General features: G+C 41.3%; 2 protein-coding genes across 3 annotated transcripts; both read left to right on the top strand.

The window, feature by feature from the left end:
- The first annotated feature begins 447 nt into the window (after positions 1-447).
- crk (v-crk avian sarcoma virus CT10 oncogene homolog) lies at positions 448-10,191 on the top strand. The gene is made up of 3 exons (XM_056374449.1): positions 448-1,002; positions 1,744-2,333; positions 6,325-10,191. Exons 1-3 carry the CDS (start codon positions 783-785, stop codon positions 6,460-6,462), a joined length of 948 nt encoding a protein of 315 aa, XP_056230424.1. The 5' UTR covers positions 448-782; the 3' UTR covers positions 6,463-10,191.
- A 1,095-nt stretch (positions 10,192-11,286) lies between these two features.
- On the top strand, positions 11,287-20,495 carry ywhae1 (tyrosine 3-monooxygenase/tryptophan 5-monooxygenase activation protein, epsilon polypeptide 1). 2 transcript variants are annotated; one of them, XM_056374619.1, is made up of 7 exons: positions 11,287-11,516; positions 13,180-13,379; positions 13,971-14,077; positions 14,351-14,557; positions 15,277-15,413; positions 17,058-17,109; positions 19,202-20,495. In XM_056374619.1, the coding sequence occupies exons 1-6, from the start codon at positions 11,453-11,455 to the stop codon at positions 17,063-17,065; spliced, it is 723 nt and encodes a 240-aa protein (XP_056230594.1). In that variant the 5' UTR covers positions 11,287-11,452; the 3' UTR covers positions 17,066-17,109; positions 19,202-20,495. The 2 variants fall into 2 exon arrangements, with proteins under 2 accessions (XP_056230594.1, XP_056230593.1); XM_056374618.1 differs by lacking the exon at positions 17,058-17,109 and having other exon boundaries at positions 11,290-11,516.
- Positions 20,496-22,097: the final 1,602 nt, after the last annotated feature.

The following is a 22,097-nucleotide window of genomic DNA, read 5'->3' as shown; positions in this document are numbered from 1 at the left end:
AGCTTCAAAAATGCTTGCAGGATCAAAACATGAGGTGTGTGTGTCCGCAGCGTAATTACAGCGCTGCAGCTGATCTGGCGCAATAACTATGCAAGCTTTAGATTTCACAACAACCCACTACCACGAAGGACAGACCTGTCAAGTCAAACAGCGTTAGCCCGAACAGGAAAAGCGCTTTAATGAGTTTACCTCCAAAATAAAAGCTTAAAAACTGATCACTTTGCAAAATAGAAATATACACCGAAGCGTTGGGTGGTAAATGACACCAACGTTGTATTAGATTATTTACTAAATGTGATTGTTATATTTCGGCTTTATCTGATAATTATAAGCTTGTATGATTAACATTACTATATTATGTCGCTTAAAACGGAAGTCTAAGCTTACTATCTTTTAGCTTGACACTCCCGCGTCTGGCGCACATAATTACTACGTCACATCCGGTGAGAGGGGTCTTTTTTTGTTTTCCCGTATCCGCCATTTCAGTTTTTGAAGTTAGTTGTCATCGGTCGCTGGATTATAGCTGGAATTCTGCTGCTAAAACGTATTGTGTGATTAATAGAGGTGAATTCCGATCGTAAACCAAATAAGAGTCCGTTTTAAATCGTGGTTGAGTTTCTGTATCGGCGAATTGATGTCCAAACGGCTAGCTGCGGATGTCGCCTGTTTACTAAACGTGCTCTAGGCGCTAAAGTTTTTGTATGAGTTGAAGGCTTTGCTTGTGGATAACGGGAGGGAGAGCAGGGAAGGCCCGGTGAAGCCTCGGCTTTGGAGTGGTGATCATGGCCGGAAATTTTGACGCGGAGGACCGTGGCAGTTGGTACTGGGGTCGGTTGAGCAGGCAGGAGGCTGTGTCTCTGTTGCAGGGACAGAGGCACGGCGTGTTTCTGGTCCGGGACTCCATCACCAGCCCCGGGGACTACGTGCTCTCGGTATCCGAGAACTCCAAAGTCTCACATTACATAATTAACAGCATCAGCAACAACCGACAATCCGGTCCAGGTAAGAGAACAGTGGGGTTCGGAGGGGCACGGTATATGGAGATGCTGATGTGACCATTCTTGCATGACTTGCACCAAAGGCGATGCGCAATAGTGCCTTTTCCAGTGTCTTGTGTGAAGAATACAACAGGCCAGACACACTGAAACACGTGCCAGTTTAATGTTGGCTTGCTAAAAGGCAAACACACCTCTGGTCATGGATGCTCAGGCAGGCAGCACGCTAGATATTATACAATTCATTGTTTCAGTGAATCGTAGAGATGCACATTTCTGTCACTGAAATAGGCTGTGGTGGGCGGTGAGTTATAAAAGAGCAGACTGTATGAATGTGAGCTCTGGACTGGTGCACCATTAAAACGAATCTAATTTGTCAGCTGACCCTGGAACAGTTGTAAATGTTCAAAAGTCTGTCATGTCGCCAGGTTTTTATAGACTTTGAGCAGACGTTGTCTCCTGCCTCTGCTGGAGTTTTTTTTTTCCTGTGTGGGAATTGCAGCACATTTGTTGTATTTCCTCGTGCCTTTTCAAAAAGACCTTTCATTGGAGGAAAGAAATGCAAAATAAGGAAACAAAAATGCTTCCCTGTCATCCTGGAAATCACCATCGTCACACTTGGTTACAGAAATAAATAGGCTTCAGATCTGCAAGATTTGAACATGTTAGAGCAGGTAGTTTATTTGGATAAGAAAAAACATTTACTCGTTTCTCTAACTCCTCTTCCTTCCTCTCTTATTTTCACCAGGTTTGGTCCATCCGAGATTCCGTATTGGTGACCAGGAGTTTGATGCTCTCCCTGCTTTGCTAGAATTCTACAAAATCCACTACTTGGACACCACCACCTTGATAGAACCTATCAACAAGTCCAAACACACCTCCTTCATCAGCGTTGGCCCCGGTGGAGGCCCACCACCACGCCTGGAAGACGAGTATGTCCGGGCACTTTTCGATTTCCCCGGCAACGATGAAGAAGATCTCCCGTTTAGGAAGGGTGACATTCTCCGAGTTCTTGAGAAGCCAGAGGAGCAGTGGTGGAATGCCCAGAACTCTGAAGGCCGGGCAGGGATGATCCCGGTGCCGTACGTGGAGAAGTACCGACCGTCGTCTCCAAGTTCTGTGGCGGGGCCTGGTGTGCCTGGGGGACCGCCGGGAGGGATGGGGATGCTAGGGAACTCTGACGGCTCTGCGGCTCAGCCCGGCACTCCGCTTCTGGGAGACCCCAGCCAGTACGCCCAGCCCACCCCTCTCCCAAATCTCCAGAATGGACCTGTCTATGCCAGGGCCATACAGAAGAGGGTGCCCAATGCCTACGACAAGACTGCCCTGGCCTTAGAGGTAAATATGGATGTGTGTGGTGTTTTTCCTTGACTCCATGCATCCTCTTAACATGTGCTGGAGGAAAGGAGACATTTAGCAACGAAGGATGTAGGACCAGCCCTGTAAGGCTTATCAAGTCTGAGCTCGCATTCTTTGGCTTTCTTTCCCATTGTGCTTTTGATTATTTCTTCCTCTCTATTTGTTGAGCAGGAATGAAGGTCAGAAAGTGCTCCGCCAGCTCCCTAAGAGTTTTTTAGGTAATCTGGTTAGTTAATGTCTCCTGTATGAAGATCAGTCCAGTGACAGTACAGATCGACCTTTGTGAAGTCTGTCCATGATGTTTATTAACTCCCTGGCTTCAACTTTCAGCACTATTTGAGTTCAGAGCTCTTAATCTCTTCCCTAGATTTTAACTTAATAGTCAAAGAAGAGAGGGGACCCAAACATGAAAGCTGCCATTAAACTCTGCTCCCTGCTAATGGTAGCTGGTCTGTTACGCTGTCCGGAAGCAAGAGCAATGCTCCCACGGAGCAGGTCGTTGGGGGAAGGAAATAGTTTGTGTTTGGGAACAGGACCATTTCCTTTAGTCTCTGTGAAGCCAGGAGTCCAGCTGAGCCAGGAGTGGGACTAGGAGACAGGCCAGTCAGAGCGTCACAGCTCTTGTTTCTCCTGCCCTGCTGGACCGTGCTGCTAAAGATCCCAACACAGATCCCAAATTTGACTTTTCTAATCTGTGCCGTCAGTTTCTTTTTGTAAAGTCGGGCCACTAGTCTGCTGCTGTTTGTTGAAGTTTGCTCATATGTCGGGTAGATCCTTTGTATGAGTTGGTTTCTACCACTCCCACCTGTGGTAGACTTTTCTGGCTTTGACCAACGTGAGGCAGCTTGTTTTGACGCAGCAAGGTGGAACTGGACAGTTAATAATTAGCTAAGGTTTCCTTGTGTCGTCTTCATAAAACCCACTGATTGTGAAGGTCTCTCCTTATCTGCAGCAACCGAAACTAATTTACATTCGTGAGTGCATTTAATCTCTGATTCATGCGGTCATATGTGTTTATTCTCTTACCCCTTTTCTAAAATCTGAGACTGAGACATCATTAAGTTGTGGCAGTGATTACAGGCCATTATAAAATTAAATTTAATCTCTTCTAATCTGTGAAGTCCATATATATAGTTTGATAAAGGCGGTGAAAACACAAACACTTCTGCAATCTTAATCAATCAATAAATTAGGGTTGCAAGTAATGAACTGTTTGATCTATAAAACTGTGAAAAACGTCAGTTTTCAAGGTTAAATCTTCAAATTGCTGTGAAACAAACAAACAAATAAACCAAAAACTAAAGTTATTTAATTTACAATGATATAAAACAGAAAAGCAGCAAATCCACACATTTTAATAATTGAAACGAGGTAATATTTGGTAGTTTTGGTTGACAAATATTTGTCAGATTAATTCTCTGTTGAATCAACTAAGTGATGAATCTTTCAGCCTGAGCATGAAGACTCCCACGAGAAACCTTTAGTGTTGAGTTTGTTGTAGAAACTGTGGCAAAGAGGTGGTGGATTGGCTGTGTAGTAATTTTGAGGCCTGCACTTGTGGTGGTGCTGTACTGGATTGCGTCATGGTGCGTGTTGTATTTTGTCCCGTCCTGTATACTGTATTTAGGGAGCCAAAGAAGCAAAAACACTGCGCCAAGTATTTTGTGACCCAGTACATCAACAAACAGCTGCAGACAGTATGTGTCAAATGGATGAGGCGTGTTACATAATGATGACACGGTCTGAATACTCTTCACTATGGAGACATCTCAGCACCTCTGTTTAAAAGATCCTAAATGAAATACTCCGGGACGTCCTGAGGCAATCTGCAGGACCGAAACTGGAGGCTCTCAAGACTTTTTTTTTTAAATGCATTAGTGCCTTCTGCATTAAGTCTTATCCATTACTAATCCTTAACCCGTTCTACTCCAGGTACGCCTTCTGTCGAAATGCTGAAACTGTGTCCTAACGCAACAATGTTGTGAACGAGTGACCCACATAACACAAACAAACAGCAACCAGCAGCTCTAATTAATGAAATCCACAAGCAGCAGCAGCAAGGCATGCAAGCAGAGTCATGTTGAGTTAATACCGCCATATTACATTTGTGCCACTGTTTGGATCACGTGTGATTAGGACCTGAAACAACTGAACCATTTTCAAAATAGTTGCCGAGTATTTATCGTGTGGAGAAAAAGGTTCATGTGCTGTTCTCTGTCTTCTGTGATAGTGAAATAAATATCTTTGAGTTTTAGCCTGTTGGTCAAACATCCACGTTAAAACACAACACTTCTCCAGTTCACCTTGCTTTACTCATCTCGGTGTTTCTGGCTGTCTCATCTTCATCAGGGTGGGATTGGAGGTTGATCGTATATAGTCCATTGATCGGTCTTATGACTTGTAGATAGATAAGTATACACACCAACAATATCTTCATCTTTTTTTTTTAAATACCATACATAGTCCAAGTGTATACAGGAACTTACTTGAGAAATGCACCAACACAACACACAATATTGCAGCGATAGTCTCAGAATATCCTTAAGCAAATACAGTCTGTAAACTGTTTGGTGAGTCTCATGAAAATACAAAGCAGTGAATTCTCTTTTTCTTTTTTTTTTACGCATGTATAGCAATAGCCAAACTAATTCAAAGTCAAACAACAGTTGACCCTCATGTGTTCATCCCTTTACTAAAGTTCTGAGCTGTTGCTCATTCAAAACAAGCACTTTGAATATTTTTTCCTGTTTTCTCTCATTTTATACACAAAACCGATGTTGGAAAAGAATTTGCAGATGAATCAACTATTAAAATAATTTTTAGTTGCAATTTAGGACTCTAAACTATAGTAAATACTGGTTAACAGGAACCCCCTGGAGGAAATGCAGAGCTATTCAGCTGTCAAACATTTTAATTGTTTTATTTAATTTATTTGAGGTGTGCAGCTGCATCAGGTGGGAAAAGGGTTACTCATAATTAAAGGTCTCGTATCTAGGACACGGTGTGTAATACAAAGGCCGCCAGTTACACATTTAACACGAGATGATTGTCAGAGGTGGTAACAGGTTATCAAACTGATGATATAAGCTTTGAGCATGTCCGCACAGCTTTAACCCCAGACTGTTCACTCATCACCTGCATAGATCTGAACTTTGGAACTGGTTGTTGGTCCTTGTTTGCTCAGGTTCAGTGACACAAGAGCAGCCACTCCTGTCCCTGTGCAGGTCAGCCATGATCATACCTGCTTCCTCCTGACAGTGGGACTGAAATTGACCATTATTTTTACATCATCAGATCATCTGTTTTGAATGTTTTTTTTTATTATAATCTCAGAAAATGCTGAGAAATGCCTGGAGCAAAATTTCAAACAATCATGGTGACGGCCTCAAGTGTCTCATTTCCTCTGGTGAACAGTCCAGAACCGAGGGAAGTTTCACTTCAGCGCTCCGAGATAAAAATCACTAACCTACCAATTTATCGTTTCAGTTATTCCTCATGAAAAAATGCCAAATATTCTCTGGATTCAGCTTCTCAGGCGAGAGGATTTGCTGCCTCTCTTTGTCATATATGCCGTTAAAATGAAATATCTCTGAGATAGTTGGACAGAACGGGCAAACTGAAGACGTGAACGTGGCTCTGAGAAAACTAAATGATTTTTGGCTGGTTAATCAATAATGAAAATAATCATTCGTTGCAGTTGTGTTCCATTTGAAATAATATGAAACACACAAAAGCAGCAAATCCTCACATCTGCAGCTGGAACAGGATCTTGGCTTTTTAACTTGCTAAATAACTGAAATGATTAATTGCTGATTATTTTTCTGTCGATGCATTAATCGATAAATTCTTTCAGCTCTACCTGACAACAATGGATTTGAGAGGACAGTGGATTATACACATGTTTATTGCTTTGACTTGTGCTGTATACATTTCTGCACTCTCACCCTTTCTCTCTCCCCTCCCTCCCCAGGTGGGCGACATGGTGAAGGTGACCAAAATTAACGTGAACGGCCAGTGGGAGGGGGAATGTAAAGGCAAACGCGGCCACTTTCCCTTCACACACGTCAAACTGCTGGACCAGCACAATGCAGAGGACGAACTCAGCTGAGAGCGGACAGCTTGGCCACAACCTGGACATTAGTATTAGACCCTTTCTCACCCGCCTCCTCCCTCCTTTCCTTCCTATTCCAACACACTCCCCTGCTCTCTCCTCCCTCACGTCTGCTCCAGCTTTTACCTGCACCAAGTACATTTTCAGAGAATCACTGAGAACAAAAACAAACAGACCCTTGTTGGACCCTTGTAATGCACACCCTCCATTTCTACCCCTCTGAGTAATCATGCCTGCCGTCCTCCACTACCTGCTCTGACTGACAGACTTCAACATGGGTCATATACTCTACAGTGGAAACAGAAGATATACTGAGTCTCCTGTTCTGCGGATATGGCAACACCCTTTACACCCCCCCTCCCCCTCGTCATCTTCCCTGACGTGGACACCTTATCAACACTCGCTCCTCAGGAGACTCCTCGCCGCAGAATTCAGCCACTTCCTCTTCCTGTGTCGGAGCCAGTAGATAACTGCTCAGCACTGTGTCATTTTTCATCCTCATCCATCACCATGTTTACGGCGCTGTAGGATCACTCATGCTGCATTCATGTCAGATGGGAATACAGTAACAAGTTGAAGAGTAACAACACAGTTTTCATGTGTTTTGTCTTGTTTGAAGCTGTTCTGGCACCATCATTCAATTCTTTTTTTTATTTTTTATTTTAACAAACTGTTTAAAGGAATAGTTCGACAATTTAGGAAATGTGAAATATACGCTTTCTTGCTAAGAGTTAGGAAAGAGGATCAGTAACAGTTTCCTGTCTGCACAGTAAATATGAATCTACCACACACAGCCAGTTAATTTAGCTTAGCATAAAGACTGGAAGCGGGGGGGAATGATTAGCTTGGCTCTAAACAAAAAATATCAAAATCCCCAACTAACAAGGTATATCTTGTTTAATTTAATCCACACAAAAAACCTAAGTGTATTAATACATATTCATGGATTTACAAGTGTTATGTACCTATTTTTTTGGCTGTGACCAGTTGCCAGGCAACCAGTGGATTCTGCAGGAAGTCCCTCCATCCAGCCAAGAAATAGCCAAGAAATTGTTGTCGACGCTTGCTGAAACTACGCAGATTTTGTTACTATTGGACAGAGTCTGGCTAGCTGCCCCCCCACACACACACAGAGACTTCCTGTCTTTATGCTAAGCTAAGCTAACTGTCTGCTGTTTTTCATCGTACAGACAAGAGAGTGGTGTCCATCTTCCTATCTAACACAGCAAATAAACATATTGCCCCAAATATCGAGCTATTCATTTAATTCTAATCTGCTTGTTTCACACTTGCAGTGCATGCTCGTAATGAGTGATGAATTTGAGCACAATTATTCTCTCAAACCTGCCATGACAGCCTCTAATTTTTTCTACGTTTGCCCACTAATTTTTCCAGACTGGTACCTTCATTCAGGAAATGAAAGAAATGGGGGTCTTGACTAATGCTGAAGGAATTTGTAGGCGCTTACAACACCTGAAACTTATGTCCTGAAATCGGACAGAACAATATTCTCTGACATGTAACCAGCCTTCCTAAGCTGAGGGGAAGGGGATTTTCTAGTTTAAAACTTTGCATCTACTTTTGTTTTTATTGGACATGAATGCAGCATTATTTTTGGTTCAACCCAAGACTGTAAGGGACAAGAGCAGCGAGACTTAAATGCCTGTACATGTGCAGCATTTTATCACTGGGAGGATTAACAGAGGAATATCACTTCACACAAAGAACTGCAAGAAGCTAGGTCCAGCTGGAGGTGTACAGTTCTTTAGGAGCAGGTCCAGGACCAGTCCAGCACCCGCCCACCCTCCACACCAAATATCAAATGGAGAAAATAAAAACTGAGTCGAGACCAGCAGCTAGTAGCGACTTCATGTAGTCATAGCCGTAGATCAGAGAACGTGAGAAACTTCTGTTGTTGAGGTGGAGATAAAGGCAACACTACATTCAACCTCTCCACACCTTGGTTCACCTCAGCCCCCCCCCCCCCCCCCTCCCCCCATCAACCCACCACCTACGACCAAGTACCACCAAGTAGTCTTTTTGTAAGAAAAAAAGAACATATTGTTATGAAATGATGTACTATGTGATTATCATTACATGCTAATATTTTTTTTGTTTATCTTTGTAGTTTTCTTCATAGCTGGGTTTGTCTGGGGGAGGGGGGGGGGCAGTTTCCATGTACACTTTTTACTGCTGCATGTCAGGAGGGAGCAATTGGTTGCTGGTGCAAAATGGATAAACTGACTGGGAGGGAGGGAAGGCGCACGTCGGTTTGCCCGCCCCCCCTCCCTCAGCCATCACAATACCACGTGTTCGAATTCTGCGTCTGATGTACATGAATGAAGTTGAACGGAGTGAATGTAGGCTGTCCACCATGTTAGTTAGCAACGTCTTCTCATATTAGTGCTCTCCATTCAGCTCACTGAGTATACCTTAGCGAAAACAGTCTGCTCTGTGTTCAGATCTTGTCAAATGTGTCCAAGAAAAGATAAAGTGGTGTTATTTGGTACCTGCCCTTTGTTTTTAATCTATTAATAATCTTGCTGCCACCTTGCACTATATTGTTCTTTTAATCCTGGGGCTCATCAGCCTGCGTTTCTTTTGTGCTTCCTCACTCAATCCTCTGCCCTTCTTTTATTTAAAGCCTTGTCCATTTATGATGCACACGCCAACATGGACTATTTCTTGTACTGTTTTTCTTTCTACCCACCGCTATTTCTGTCTTGCCAAGAGATCAGGCAAATTATAGTAAAATTATAGTAAAAATTGCCTTTTTTTTCCTGAAGGGGTTGTTTTCTGCTGAGATTGAATCAATCGCCTTGTTGACACCTGACAATCATCACCCACATTTATCATAAGGCAGACTGGCTTGGATTGAAGCAGGCTGGATATATAGCTCAGACCTTTGCCGGAGTGAACCTGGTCCACTTTGAATTTGATCCGTGAGAACTCACTGTCTCTTCCAAGCGAAGGGTTCCTCTCAGATGTCATGGTACAGTAAATCTGGCCTGCTCGCCGTGTCACCTTTAGGTGGCACTGTGGCAACATTCAGAAAGATGGGATCCTTCCGGAAAGCATATTCTGCCAGTGCTTATGAGATTAAAGGAGATGAAATTTCATTTTTAACAGAACGCACTTATCTGCATTGATATATGTTCTCCTGTTTATGGTTTTCAATTATCTTTGATTTCTCACACACATTAGTTTCCCTGACTTTATAACTTTGCCTGACAAGCTCTGTCCTGCTTTCACATTTTATTTTCTAGTTGGCCATATTCCCAAACCCCTTGTTAAAAGATTTACCATTTTAAAAACAGTCGGCTGACTTCTTGGAAAAATCTGGTCTAGGAAAAGTTAACATTTGTGTTTACTGCCCGTTGTTGACACAGTCCATTTTTATCAGTGTAGTTGTGATCAAATCAAGCTTCTTTGTCACTCACACTGCACACGGCAAGTGCTTAGCTACATAAATCATTATCTTATGAATTGTTTTGCCAATGAAAACCACCAAGAAGTATTTTTTTAGTAGCCCTGCATGAAGTCATTCATTTCCTTTCATAAAAAGGAAGGGGTGTCAAAATGCCAGTGGAAATTGTGTTAATATCAAAATGTGCCATTTTATTATAACACTATATTCTTTCAAGACAATTGAAATTACCTTTTTATTTTCTGTAGCATGTAATGTGTTAATATACTAGTAAATAAAGTCAAACCCATGACAAATGATTTGTTTAATGTATTAGGTTTTTTGTATGCTTGTGAATTGTTTGTCTTGCTGAGTCACTTCATAACAGCTTCCACTTGAAAAATACAGTAAAGAAGTCTAACATGTATTTAAATTCTGGACCATTCATAACCAAAAACACCCTTTTCATTCATGCTGTACATGGCAGTTGCCTAGCTACAAAAATCATTGCCATTCATACCAGAGATATTTTTAGTAACGCCATATGAAGTTGGGCAACTGTAGTGTCAGTGTACAGAAGGAATGTATGCAAAACAAATTAATTTTTAACACTCATTTAAAGGTAATAGGCAGTGAAAACATAATTTGTTGTATCATATCTATTTTTTCAGTCTCCTTGGCTTTTACTAAACTTATATTTCCAACAAAAATTGATTTATATGTTGTTTTTTTACATGAGAGAAATATGAGATTTATCATTTATCGATTATAGTGCACCTCCAAATGTAGAGGCAGAACACAAGGCACTGCAAATGTATTTGGAGTTTCTATATATATTATTATCATTAATTATTATTATTACTATTATTATTATTATACAGGGTCACTTGCCCAAGATTAGCTGTGTAAATATACACTGAAAAAAAATGCTACCCAAAAATGGGGGTGTATAGGGTTTTGTTTGTCTCAAAACATCAGTAGCTGTATGTTTCCAGAAAGATTGTCCCAATAAGACAAGATACTGTTCATTTCCAGCTGTAATTTTTCAGTACTTTGAGCACCACGATCACATGACTTGCAGGGCATAAAGTGCAAGGCACTGTCATAGATATGTACAGAGGTTTTCGGTCTAGCAGACAGAATAATTAATTAATTTTTTTTTTTTTTTTGGACAAGACAGACCTGCTGTTGCTATAGGCTGGGATCAGTATCAACTGAGAGTTAATATGACATAATGAATGCGCATATAATTTATGAAATCATTAAAGCGTATTTAGTGTTATTTACTCTTTAAACGGGCTTACAGAAATGTGTGCTTACTGCTATGTCTTAACAAAAAAATAAAAAATGACTGAAGGGCGTATCAGAGCTGGTGATTCATGTGCGTATGTGCGGTACCCGGATGAGGCTGGTCGCCATCTTTACTCCATCCCAGCGCAGCGCTGCCGGTGGGGCGGAACACCACTCATCGACCCAGTTGGTTTCTAGGAACCGCCGATAGACCTGGCACGCCACCGTGTTTTTTCACTAAATCCTTGTTCGTTTGATTAGATCGCTACTCTATCCACATCTCGATACACAATGGGAGAGCGAGAGGACCTAGTTTACCAGGCAAAACTTGCCGAACAGGCAGAACGATATGACGGTAAGCCACACTTTCAGGGCTGGCTTGGAGTGGGACATGTTCGCCGCTGGGATTTTTTTTCTCCGAGCTAGCTAATGTTAACGGAGCACTGTTCAACTAGCTCAGTGTTAGCCGTGGCTAACAAGATAGCTAACCTGGCCAACACGCTGATTCATCTTACTATTAATTGACATGGCGGGGAGCTGTTTCCTGTGATAGACTAATGGGACATTAAAACGACAGCCATTGTCCGGAAGCCTCTATTTTAGGGGAAATGTACAGATGTGACTGGCAGTGGCTAACGTTAGCGAGGGGGCTACAACAAAATGGCGGATTACTGGAGCGTGAGCTGTCAGTAGTTGCCTCCCCTGCACCATGCTAGCTCTGTAGCTTAACACTTGAGCTTCTGGTTCGGTTTGCTCGCATAAGCAACACCCAGTGTCATGTTGCCATTTTTATAACCATAATTACGACCCTAGCTTTTTTTTTTTTTTTTTTTTTTTGCTTTTTTTTTTTTTTGTTCCGTGATTTTGTTAATGATGCCATTTAACGGTACAGTAGCGATGCGTTAGCTGAATTGCAAGGTTAGCTACTTAAAGCTTGCGGTGTGTTAGCAGTGAGTGGGAGGGCAGCTGTTCACTTGATGGGGTGTTCCCCCTGAAAACAGGCTGTACGGATCGATTGGCGAAAATGACTCCCTCTTCCTCTCCCTGGTACGCTCCTGTCAGACTGTCATACCATTACAGGCCTTGTAGAGGCTGTTTTTAGACGGCTGCCTTTGCCACCGGTCATACGTTGCCCAGTAACGTTAAGTGAATGTGCCATGACTCATTCACGGGATTTGGACCGGGTGTATTTACAGGATGATTTATAGTTGACTGGCTAAATGCTATCCTTGCTGGGATGTAGTCGTATTCATATATATATATATATATATATATATATATATATATATATTCTGCGGTAGGTTATTAAATGTTAACATGTTTTTGATTGATGAATTTATAAAGAGCTTCATAGATCAGCGTGGGAAATGATGTATACTCCCAAAATCAACCAGTCTCAGACTCATAGAAAACCTGTCTCGTTTTGACCTTTTAACCCGCAAACTTAGTAGTTATTTAAAAAAAAAAAAAAAAAAAGTTTACACCCTCCCAGCTGTCATTCATGGCATACAGTTCCAGCATATTTAAAGTGCATCAGTGAAGGGTGTGTTTGCTGGTTTGGTGCAGAGGTGAATAGGTGGGGATTTGGCACTGGAAAGGAAGTCGCTTGAACGTGTGTTCTCAATACACTGTGTCATGTCACAGTTAAATGTTTTGCATATTCGGCAAGGCACAAATTATTATCATCCCTGATGCCAGAATGCTTCATTCATAATGCAAATTTTTTGCCCAACCAAAAAAACCTCTTGGATTTGCGAAGCAGATTTAATTAGCGCACTGTTTTTGGTTCCCTGAATATGTCTGAATCTCTGTTAATCACTTGGAGGCTTGATGTCACATCATAATAATGGAATTGGCACTCATATGAATACTTCAGTCATAATATCTCTCACACCTTTAGACATGTCATCTTGCAAGCTATTATAATGAGAGAATTGACAGCTAATTGTTACAAGATACAATGTTAATATGAAATAGTCTATGTGCTTATATGAGTGTTGCATGTGTTCCCTCAACAGAGATGGTGGTTTCTATGAAGAACGTGGCGGGCATGAACGTAGAGCTCACAGTGGAGGAGAGGAACCTACTATCAGTGGCCTACAAGAATGTGATTGGAGCTCGGAGAGCCTCCTGGAGGATAATTAGCAGTATCGAACAGAGGGAAGAGAACAAGGGTGGAGAAGAGAAACTGAAGATGATCCGGGAATACAGGCAAACGGTAAATCACTCAGCAAAGGCTCAGGATGTCACTTATCACAAACAAGCTTAGCATTTGTATTTAGAGAGTTGTCTTTGAAGAGCACTTACATGGATTTACCAAGTTCCATTGTCACAGACATGTTTCTCATTTCAGAGCATCTCAGATTTGCCTCGCTAATGTGAAATCAGTTGCTCACATTAACAATACACATTATATGAGCACCTACTGGACAGACTGCATCTGAGTCATAGTTGGCAAGTGCTGCACACTCTCTTGCTTTTATGAAGGGAAATTAGAGCTGGCTATTATTCTGGGAGAGGCCAGAGTGTGTCAGAGAGATGGGAGAGGCAGTTGGACTGCAGTCAGTGACCTAATGGGATTCAGAGATGGGCTATCCCACTGTTGCACCTTCATTTCGTTAGTAGTTCTTTCATTCCCTCGGGGGACACACTTCTTCTATCACCACCGCAGCACCCGGAGAGCAGATTGCAAAATTTACATCACATGGACCTTTGCACCCACACAGAAGCAGAAAGTATAGGAAGGGCTGCAGTTAGATTGTTTTTGCAGATTGAATAATTGTCTTTTTTGTTTCTGTTTTGGTGGCAGGTTGAGAAGGAGCTGAAGTCAATCTGTGGTGATATTCTGGATGCACTGGAGAGGCACCTACTCCCCTCTGCTGTCATGGGCGAGTCTAAGGTCTTCTACAACAAAATGTAAGAGCTTTGTGGTGTGAATTTTAATTAATAGATGAATAAATGAAGCCTCTCTGTTCCTGACACAGAACGCTGGATGCACTTTAAAATTTTTGAGCTTGCTTATTTATTTGACACATTCATACGGTTGGATATAAAATATGGAGGATTAAATTCCTGACGGTGAGACTCAGGAAATTTAACAAAAGTAATATCAGGGAAGTTCAGGAATGGGACACTTGACAGGAAGATGTTTGTGTGAATGAAAGTCCTTTTTCTTTTCTCCAATTACAGGAAGGGTGACTACCACAGGTATCTGGCAGAGTTTGCCACTGGAAACGACAGAAAGGAGGCAGCAGAGAACAGCTTGGTGGCCTATAAAACCGCTACCGATCTAGCCATGTCGGAGCTGCCTCCCACACACCCCATTCGCCTCGGCCTTGCCCTCAACTTCTCCGTCTTCTACTACGAGATCCTCAACTCGCCTGACCGTGCTTGCAGGTCACTGTTTCTTCAATACGATGTCTCTAGGGGTATATCTTTAGTCTCAGCAACAGTGGAGAAGCAGAGTAGAGTAATCTAAAAATGCGATCACAGGGGTTTAGAAAGGATCCAACGTACAGGAGTCCTGACAACAAGCAGCCTAGGAACCATCTCTTGTCTCTTGTTTTCAGTCTACCTTCACTAATCCTTCTCAGTTGCCATTCATAACTAGACATTCTTGTCTTTTGCCAAACCGTGTCTCATGTTCTGACTGGTGAGGCTGAAACTTTAAACCCTTTAATTTAAAAAAGGATTCACCCCCTTGACTTCTTCATGTTTTATTGTTTTATTAAATCACAGTGGATGTAGTTAGGCTTCTTTTGACATGGATTAACAAAAAGAGATTGAGCTAAATGAAATGCAAGTATGTAACACAAAATGGTTAATAATATTAACTTCCACCTCAAGTCGGTATTTAGTAGTGACACATTTTTACTCTGACATTCCCCTCCATAAATCTTTAAAACAGCTAGACGTTGTTTTGAGGCCGTTCCTCTGTATTTTCACACATACATAAATGAATTTATAACAGAAGCTTCCTGTAAACAGACTACACATACATACTGTAATGTGGAATATATCTTTACATCTTATTTTAATTTGACAGTAAAATCTGACGTGTGAAGCTCTTAGGTTTATGGTGTTTTCAACACAAGTGCTGAATGTGTTCTTCTCAGGTTGGCGAAGGCTGCGTTCGATGACGCCATCGCAGAACTGGACACACTGAGTGAAGAAAGCTACAAGGACTCCACACTTATCATGCAGTTGTTACGTGACAACCTGACACTATGGACTTCAGATATGCAGGGAGAAGGTAAGAGGCTCACACCATGGTGCCCGCTCATTAAACTCATGTAGGACATACATGTAGGACGTATATACACCGGCAGTGTATCTGCCTGTTTTTGTCTCTGATGAACCTCTTTTTCCAGGATTAGATGCTGATTGATGATTAACTCACACCTCACTCATGTCCTGTTACCCACCTAAAACCTTTTACACTGGATTTATAACATTTGTCAGTACTGTGAGCAGCCTGATGGATGATCTGTTGAGTCAGCAGCAGTGCGAGACACATGCCAGTTTATAATATTTAGATTTTTATAATAGATTTAATGACATTACATTCTGTGAGTATGAGTTAACACATAGCCAGAGAGTTGGATCTGTATCTGGAGAGAAACTACAGCAATCTTCTAAATATAAATCTAAATCCTCATCTTTATTAAAACAGTCTGTCACTTCGACTTGTGTTAACGCTGTGAGCACAGGCTTTGTTTCTTACCTTTTACTGGATCCCAGTGCAACTGGTGCAACTGGTTGAGTCTCAAGTAATTGGTTGTAATAGGCTGTTTTATTTTTTTCTCTCTCTCTCTCTCTCTTCACAAAGTAAACTATTTGTTTGCTTTGTGTTTCGTCTTGGCTCTGTTCATATCAAAGTCAAATAAGTTTGAGGCTACTCCTGAGGGTGTGAGCTCCTAGTGTTTCGAACACTGTGTCTGTGTCACGGTGATCCAACCGAAGAAAATGTTTTCTTAGATAGAAGATAAAATAAATTTCGACAGAACTGGAGAAAAACCAACCATCCAAAAGTAAAGCCGTGAACAAAAAAAAAAAAAAAGCTTAAAAAGTTTGAATTCACTTACATCAGCTGAGGCTTTCAGGACGTGTATCATGCTGCTCACAGTGTGCATGTCCAGGTACAAAGTGCAGAATCCTGTCTGAGTGGTCTGTCTACATGTGGCTGAGCTGAAAGCAGCCGTCTGGGGCAAAAATTCATAATCACTCTACCTAACAAAGATCACCTGCTTTTCCACTTTGCAGCATTTGATTTGAGGGCTGAACGATTAGAGGATGATACATAAATGCAAATCTTCTGACCAATATTGCAATTTTAAATTCTAAAAATGTATCTACAGGTAGAATATGTTTCAAATCTACAGATAAAATATTGCAGTTATTGTTTTTTTTCCTGCCAGTCAGGAGAAAAGTAAATTCTAGTTTTCTACAGGAAACATTTCTACAGAGAAATTGACCAATTCAGCTCACATTTATAATTATATGTGACATTAAAAATTGTTATTTACAGCCAATGTTTGCCTTCTGTTTTTCACCTTTCCACCAACTCACAGAAAAAACCTTTAGCTCCAGCTGAGTAAATCTGCTGGAGACGATTGTCTTCATAAACTGTCACTACTACAAGCTGCACACCGTACGTTATATAAGATGAAACTGTGACTCTTGGGATAAAAAAAATTAAAAAAAACATAATTGTGACATAGAAACAATAAATCGTTGAGCCCTATCTGATTCATTCTTTCTCTTCCTCCATTCATCCCAGTAGTTTGCGTTTGCTGTGGTGCAGTGTCCACCGGCACCTTTTTTTTTTTTTTTTTTTTTTTTTATTTCTCAGTGACTCATCATCTCTCTTGTCTCTTTCTCATTCCCTCTGCTGTAGAGTCCTAAAGGAAACAAACCTGACTGTTCATTTCCCATGTTAACTGTACTTTGTAAGTGTTGCTCACCCACTGTTGCTGTGTGTGTGGCTTCCTTCTGTTCCCTCTCAACACTAACTCACTCACGGTTTAATAATTCAATCCACTCACCCGTCGCTCTGTCGCTCGCTCATTCAGTTGGATCTTTTATTAACTTTTGGTAACGAGCTGTAACGAGCGGTCGGCTGAAAAAAGACTTTTGAGTTTAGATAGTTCCACTCCGTGTTCACAGAGTTGCCTGTTAAACCTGTATGTTCACCCAGGAGCAGAGGTTTATATCATGTTATTGGCATGTTGGACTGCTTGCACACGAAAGTCGACTATTCCAACACATGCAGCCCATTGTTTAATGCTGACCCTGATTAATGCATTTAAAAAGGTCGTCGTATTATTGAAGTATTTGACCTTTTCCATTAAGAACAAAACACAGTTCTGTTTGTTTTTTTTCTTTCACTTTTTGACCTCTTCAGTTTTTAAACACTGTATTTGAATGAGTGACTGTGATACAGAGTTTGATACCACGTTTCAGTCTTCACCAAACACTTGTGTTCAGCATGTGTTTTGACCGACTGAAGGTTTTCAGCAGATTTCCGCTGAAAAAAGTTGAGATTTTAAAAAAGGAAGCAGCTCAGTTTAAAGAGGTTTTCATCTGGATTCTAGTGGAAAGGTTTTTTTCATGCTACAAAAAGACAAGCATTCACCAACAGAGGTGGAAAGTAACCGAGTACATTTACTCGAGTACTCTGGCATTTCTATTTTCTGCTGCTTCTATACTTCTTCTTCTCTACATTTCAAAAGCAAAAACTGTACTTTTTATTCCTTTGTATTTATTTGACATCGTAGTGACTAGTTACTTTGCCAGTTAAGATTTTTAATACAAAACATGAACAGTTTATCCTCCTTCAGTCATTTAGGCTGTAGCTGATTCCTTAAAACCAAATTTTCTGACAAAAGAGGAAACGTTTGCCAGTGTCATAAGAACATTTCAACATGTTTTGAATCAAGTTAATGTTTTAATCTTCTCGTGCACCTACAGCAGCTTTACTCATTCTCATTTCAAGCTTCAGCCACTCATTTCTAACATTTTGAAAAACCATTAGAATAAAAAGCTACAGCAACAGAACAAGGCGACTTACTCATTAATGCATCAGCAACAATAATCCCGTGATATAATCTCTATGTATGTTTGTAATGCAGCTCCATCAAATGAGCCGTGTCTCTGCAAAATGAGTACTTTGACTTTTCACTCTGTGAGTACATCCAGCTGATGACACTTAAGCACTTACAGCTACAGTACGCAAGTTCTTTAACTCAAGCTAACGCTAGCAAGAGACTCGAGGGCAAGCCACGCCCCTCCCCCTCCCTCTCCCTGCTCCATTGCGCTCCGCCCAGCCCTCCACCTACGTCCTCATTGTCTCCGCTGTTTGAGCTAATGCTAATGCTAAAGGAGCTAGCCGTAGCAACGACTTCCAGCGGCTAACAGTGGCTTGAAGCTTTGGTGCGAGGGAAGTAGTGGACTGGAAGCTCATTCACATATTGATTGACAGGCGTGAAGTCCCGCCCCTGACTCTGGCCTTCTGTGATTGGTTAGAAGGACCAGCTTGTTCAATTAGTGTTTCAGCACTTTAAAAAAAAAAAAAAGTTATTTCTGTATCTTTATGTCAAATTTTTAATCACTTTCACATACAAAGGAGTATTTTCATATAGAATTACTGTTTTTACTTGAGCTCTGAATACTTCATCCACCACTGTTCTCCAGTCACAGCAAACAGGATCCTCTTGAGGCAAAGACGGCTCAGAAAAGGCTGAAGACAAAATGGGGAAAGCCCCAAATGAAAGGCTGAATTGGATACAAGCCTTTTATTTATTTTATTTTTTTAATTCCAGTCTTTTGTTTTTGTAAGAATTGGAAATTGGCTAGTTTCCAAACGAAAGATTTTTAAATTAACTCTGAGATCATTGGCTTTTGTGACCAAACGAAACGCCCATCTTCCTCTGCCTCACTGTTAACAATAGAAACTACGTCTTAAATCTTGAAGACAGGATTTTTTTAAATTGTTTTTTTTCTTCTTCTTTTTTTTTTTTTAACTGTTTTTTCCTCCATCAGGTGAAGAACAGAACAAAGAGGCACTGCAAGACGTTGAGGATGAGGCCCAGTGAGACTATGCCACCAACAGCCAACAACTTGAGACCCTCCCCTCACCTCCTCACACTCCTCGTCCCCTCCACCCCTCCACCTTTGTCCTCCTCATCCCCTCCCCCTCCCCTCCTCCGAATCCTCCTCCCTCTCTGCGAGTCACCTTCCTTTTCCTCCTCTCCCCTCCTTTTCCTTTCTTCCACCTCTGCAGCTCCGTGACCCAGCAGGGCCGCGGAGTGAACAGGTTTATTTTTCTCTTCTTTTTTATTTTTATATTAGCCCTTACATCATTCAAGTAAATACCACTTAATTGAGACAGGAAATACAATGTTAGAAAGACAAAGATATTGAAAGAGTCCCTGGATTGTTTTTGTTTTTTGTTTTTTTTTGTTTGTTTTTTTTTTGTCCTGGTACAAGCAGTTCTGAGATGTTATCTTTGTTTTCATTATTGTATTTTTGTTTGTTTGTTGGTTTTTTTTTTTTTTTTTTTTTTTTTTTTGCTTTTTCCTCAATATTTTTATCAGTTGCTGGATGTATTGAGATTTTTTTTTTCTTAATGTAATTACAGAAATTAACTTTTATTACTGATAATGTTGACTATTAGTTATGGGAGCTATTTTATCTCTGTTTTTAGTGAAATGTCATGCGAATCATTTTACCTTTTTTATGGGCAATTTGGAAAACTACAAGTGCCCTTTTGTTAACTTAGGTTTTCAGAGGAAGTCGGCAAAATTCGCGATATCCACGTGGGGCAAAGAAGTGCTTAACTTTTACACCATAGTGATTCTGTTGTCATGTTTTTGTAGTTGTCCTTGGACTGTACTTTGTGCTGAAATACTGTAACTGTGCACACATGCTGAATCTCTGAAGGTTGACTTACGGCTAGCTGGTGGTTATGATTTTAAAAAGAAAAAAAAAACAAAACTTGGGAGATTTCTCACTTGTGTAAAAGACGAGTCTCAATTTGGCCCCGCTCCTCGACAGAGAGCCCTAAAACCAAGTTTGTCAGTGCTTTGCATGAGTTAACACATCTTTTCTGCTTCTTCTCCCCTGCGTTTTACTAAAGCTCCTCTAGGTTCAGAGGTTTTTTTCTTTTGCTGTTTCCTTTGTTTCTCTTCTTGTTTTGCTTCATTATGTGTAACTTGGAGCTGATTTGTACTACTGGATATCTGACTGGAGCCACAGACAGGGAATCTGTATTGTTCTTACTGAAACACAGCATGGAATTAACATTAAACAATCTAAATTAAACATTACAAACTGACTGGTTGCTTTTATTGTTTCATTTGCCTTTTAGAAGACGGAGATTTTTGCTGCTTATCTTGTCTAATGTGAACAAATATAATCCATGGAACTGTTTGTTCAAACATGGTAATGAAAGAAATAAAACTGTCCTGGGGAAGCTGGTTTTTCCTGCTGCTTATTGTAGTTACTGCAGGTTTAACATTCGCATGATAACCTCTTTAAAAGCGAGTTGGATACTTTCTGCGCAGGTGTTTTCTTCACAATTCAAAAAATTCAGTGGCTTTTCCAAAAGCCTGAAACCAGATGGACCCGAGCACAATGTCGCCACACGGAGCAGATGTTGCTACTGGAATCTGAGCGGGCAACTGTGAGCATAATCATAAATTTATATCTTCTATTTATAGCGTTTGAGAGACAAATGCAATCTTAATGCCTGTGGTTCTGCTGTGACAGTGTAGCTGATGCCTTTGGCACCTCTGAGCTGCTGCTGTGTAAATGGCTGATGGAAGTGGTGGTGACGTACACGGAGATCAACCTTTCACAGCAGATATCGCTAATACTTTCACACGGATGTTTCCGTGTGGCTCGCAACAAAGACAGGATCATGGATTAATGACTTAAATATGTCATAATTGCAGTTGTGCGTGTTGGTGTGTGTCTACTTCAGTGCTTTCACTCTTTTCAGGCGTTCACTCTCGCACTCTCATTCTGAGCAGACCCTGAGGCCTTAACCTTTCGCCTCCCCAGTTTCAGTTTCTTGTAACCTCTGTAGCAGTTGCCGCCTATTCTACTGTTACATCACCCATAATAACAGGCTGTGCTGGGTGCCTGGCCTAAATTTAGACCCACAGGTGAAAGTGGAGGAGCCTGTCAGAGGCAGACGGCGGGCAGAGTGCACTAACAGCCAGTCAAAGCAGCGTCCTTTTCTGCAGTGTGAACCGCTGTAGCCGTTTGCATCTCCTGCTGAGGAGACACTTACTGAACCATCTGGGTGACTCCCTCACCTTTCATGTAGGTCACTGTCAGGTCAGACTTTCTTCTTGACCAAAACTCAAAGGCAGATTGCTGCGAATATTCATATATCAGGCAAAGTTTCATAAGAACTTTAAAGCCTAAAAGTTTACTAAACAGATTCATGCTCCCCAGAGGATGAGCCCTTTCAATTTCTCCACTTTTATCCACTGACATCCTCAAGCAGTTTCGCCATTCTGCTGTAAAATGATGAAGTTTCATCACATAGTTTCAGATTCCATTATATAATTTCTGTTATATATTTTTGCGCTCCCAGGAGGATGAACCATACAGTTTGTTGGCGATCCTCTGGCCTTTCAGACACCAGGAACACTATTTGATCCAGACCAAAATATCCCAGCAACCATTGAATGGATTACCATGAAGTCCTTTAAAAGACAATCATGGTCCCATTTGGTTAACCCCCCCCCCCCCACACACACACACACACACACACACACACACACACACACACACACACACACCTCGCCTGTAGTGCCACCACTGGGCTGACATTCATGATTTTGAGTGAACAGCTATTGCATGTGGTATAGTCAAATATAGATGCACTGACTGTCCCTCTTTAGATCACTTTCAGTAGGTACTAACC

The sequence above is a fragment of the Seriola aureovittata genome, chromosome 4, assembly GCF_021018895.1.
Source record: "Seriola aureovittata isolate HTS-2021-v1 ecotype China chromosome 4, ASM2101889v1, whole genome shotgun sequence".
Taxonomy (NCBI): Eukaryota; Metazoa; Chordata; class Actinopteri; order Carangiformes; family Carangidae; genus Seriola; species Seriola aureovittata.
Note: the sequence above shows the minus strand (reverse complement) of the source record. Positions and strands in the feature narration are given on the sequence as shown.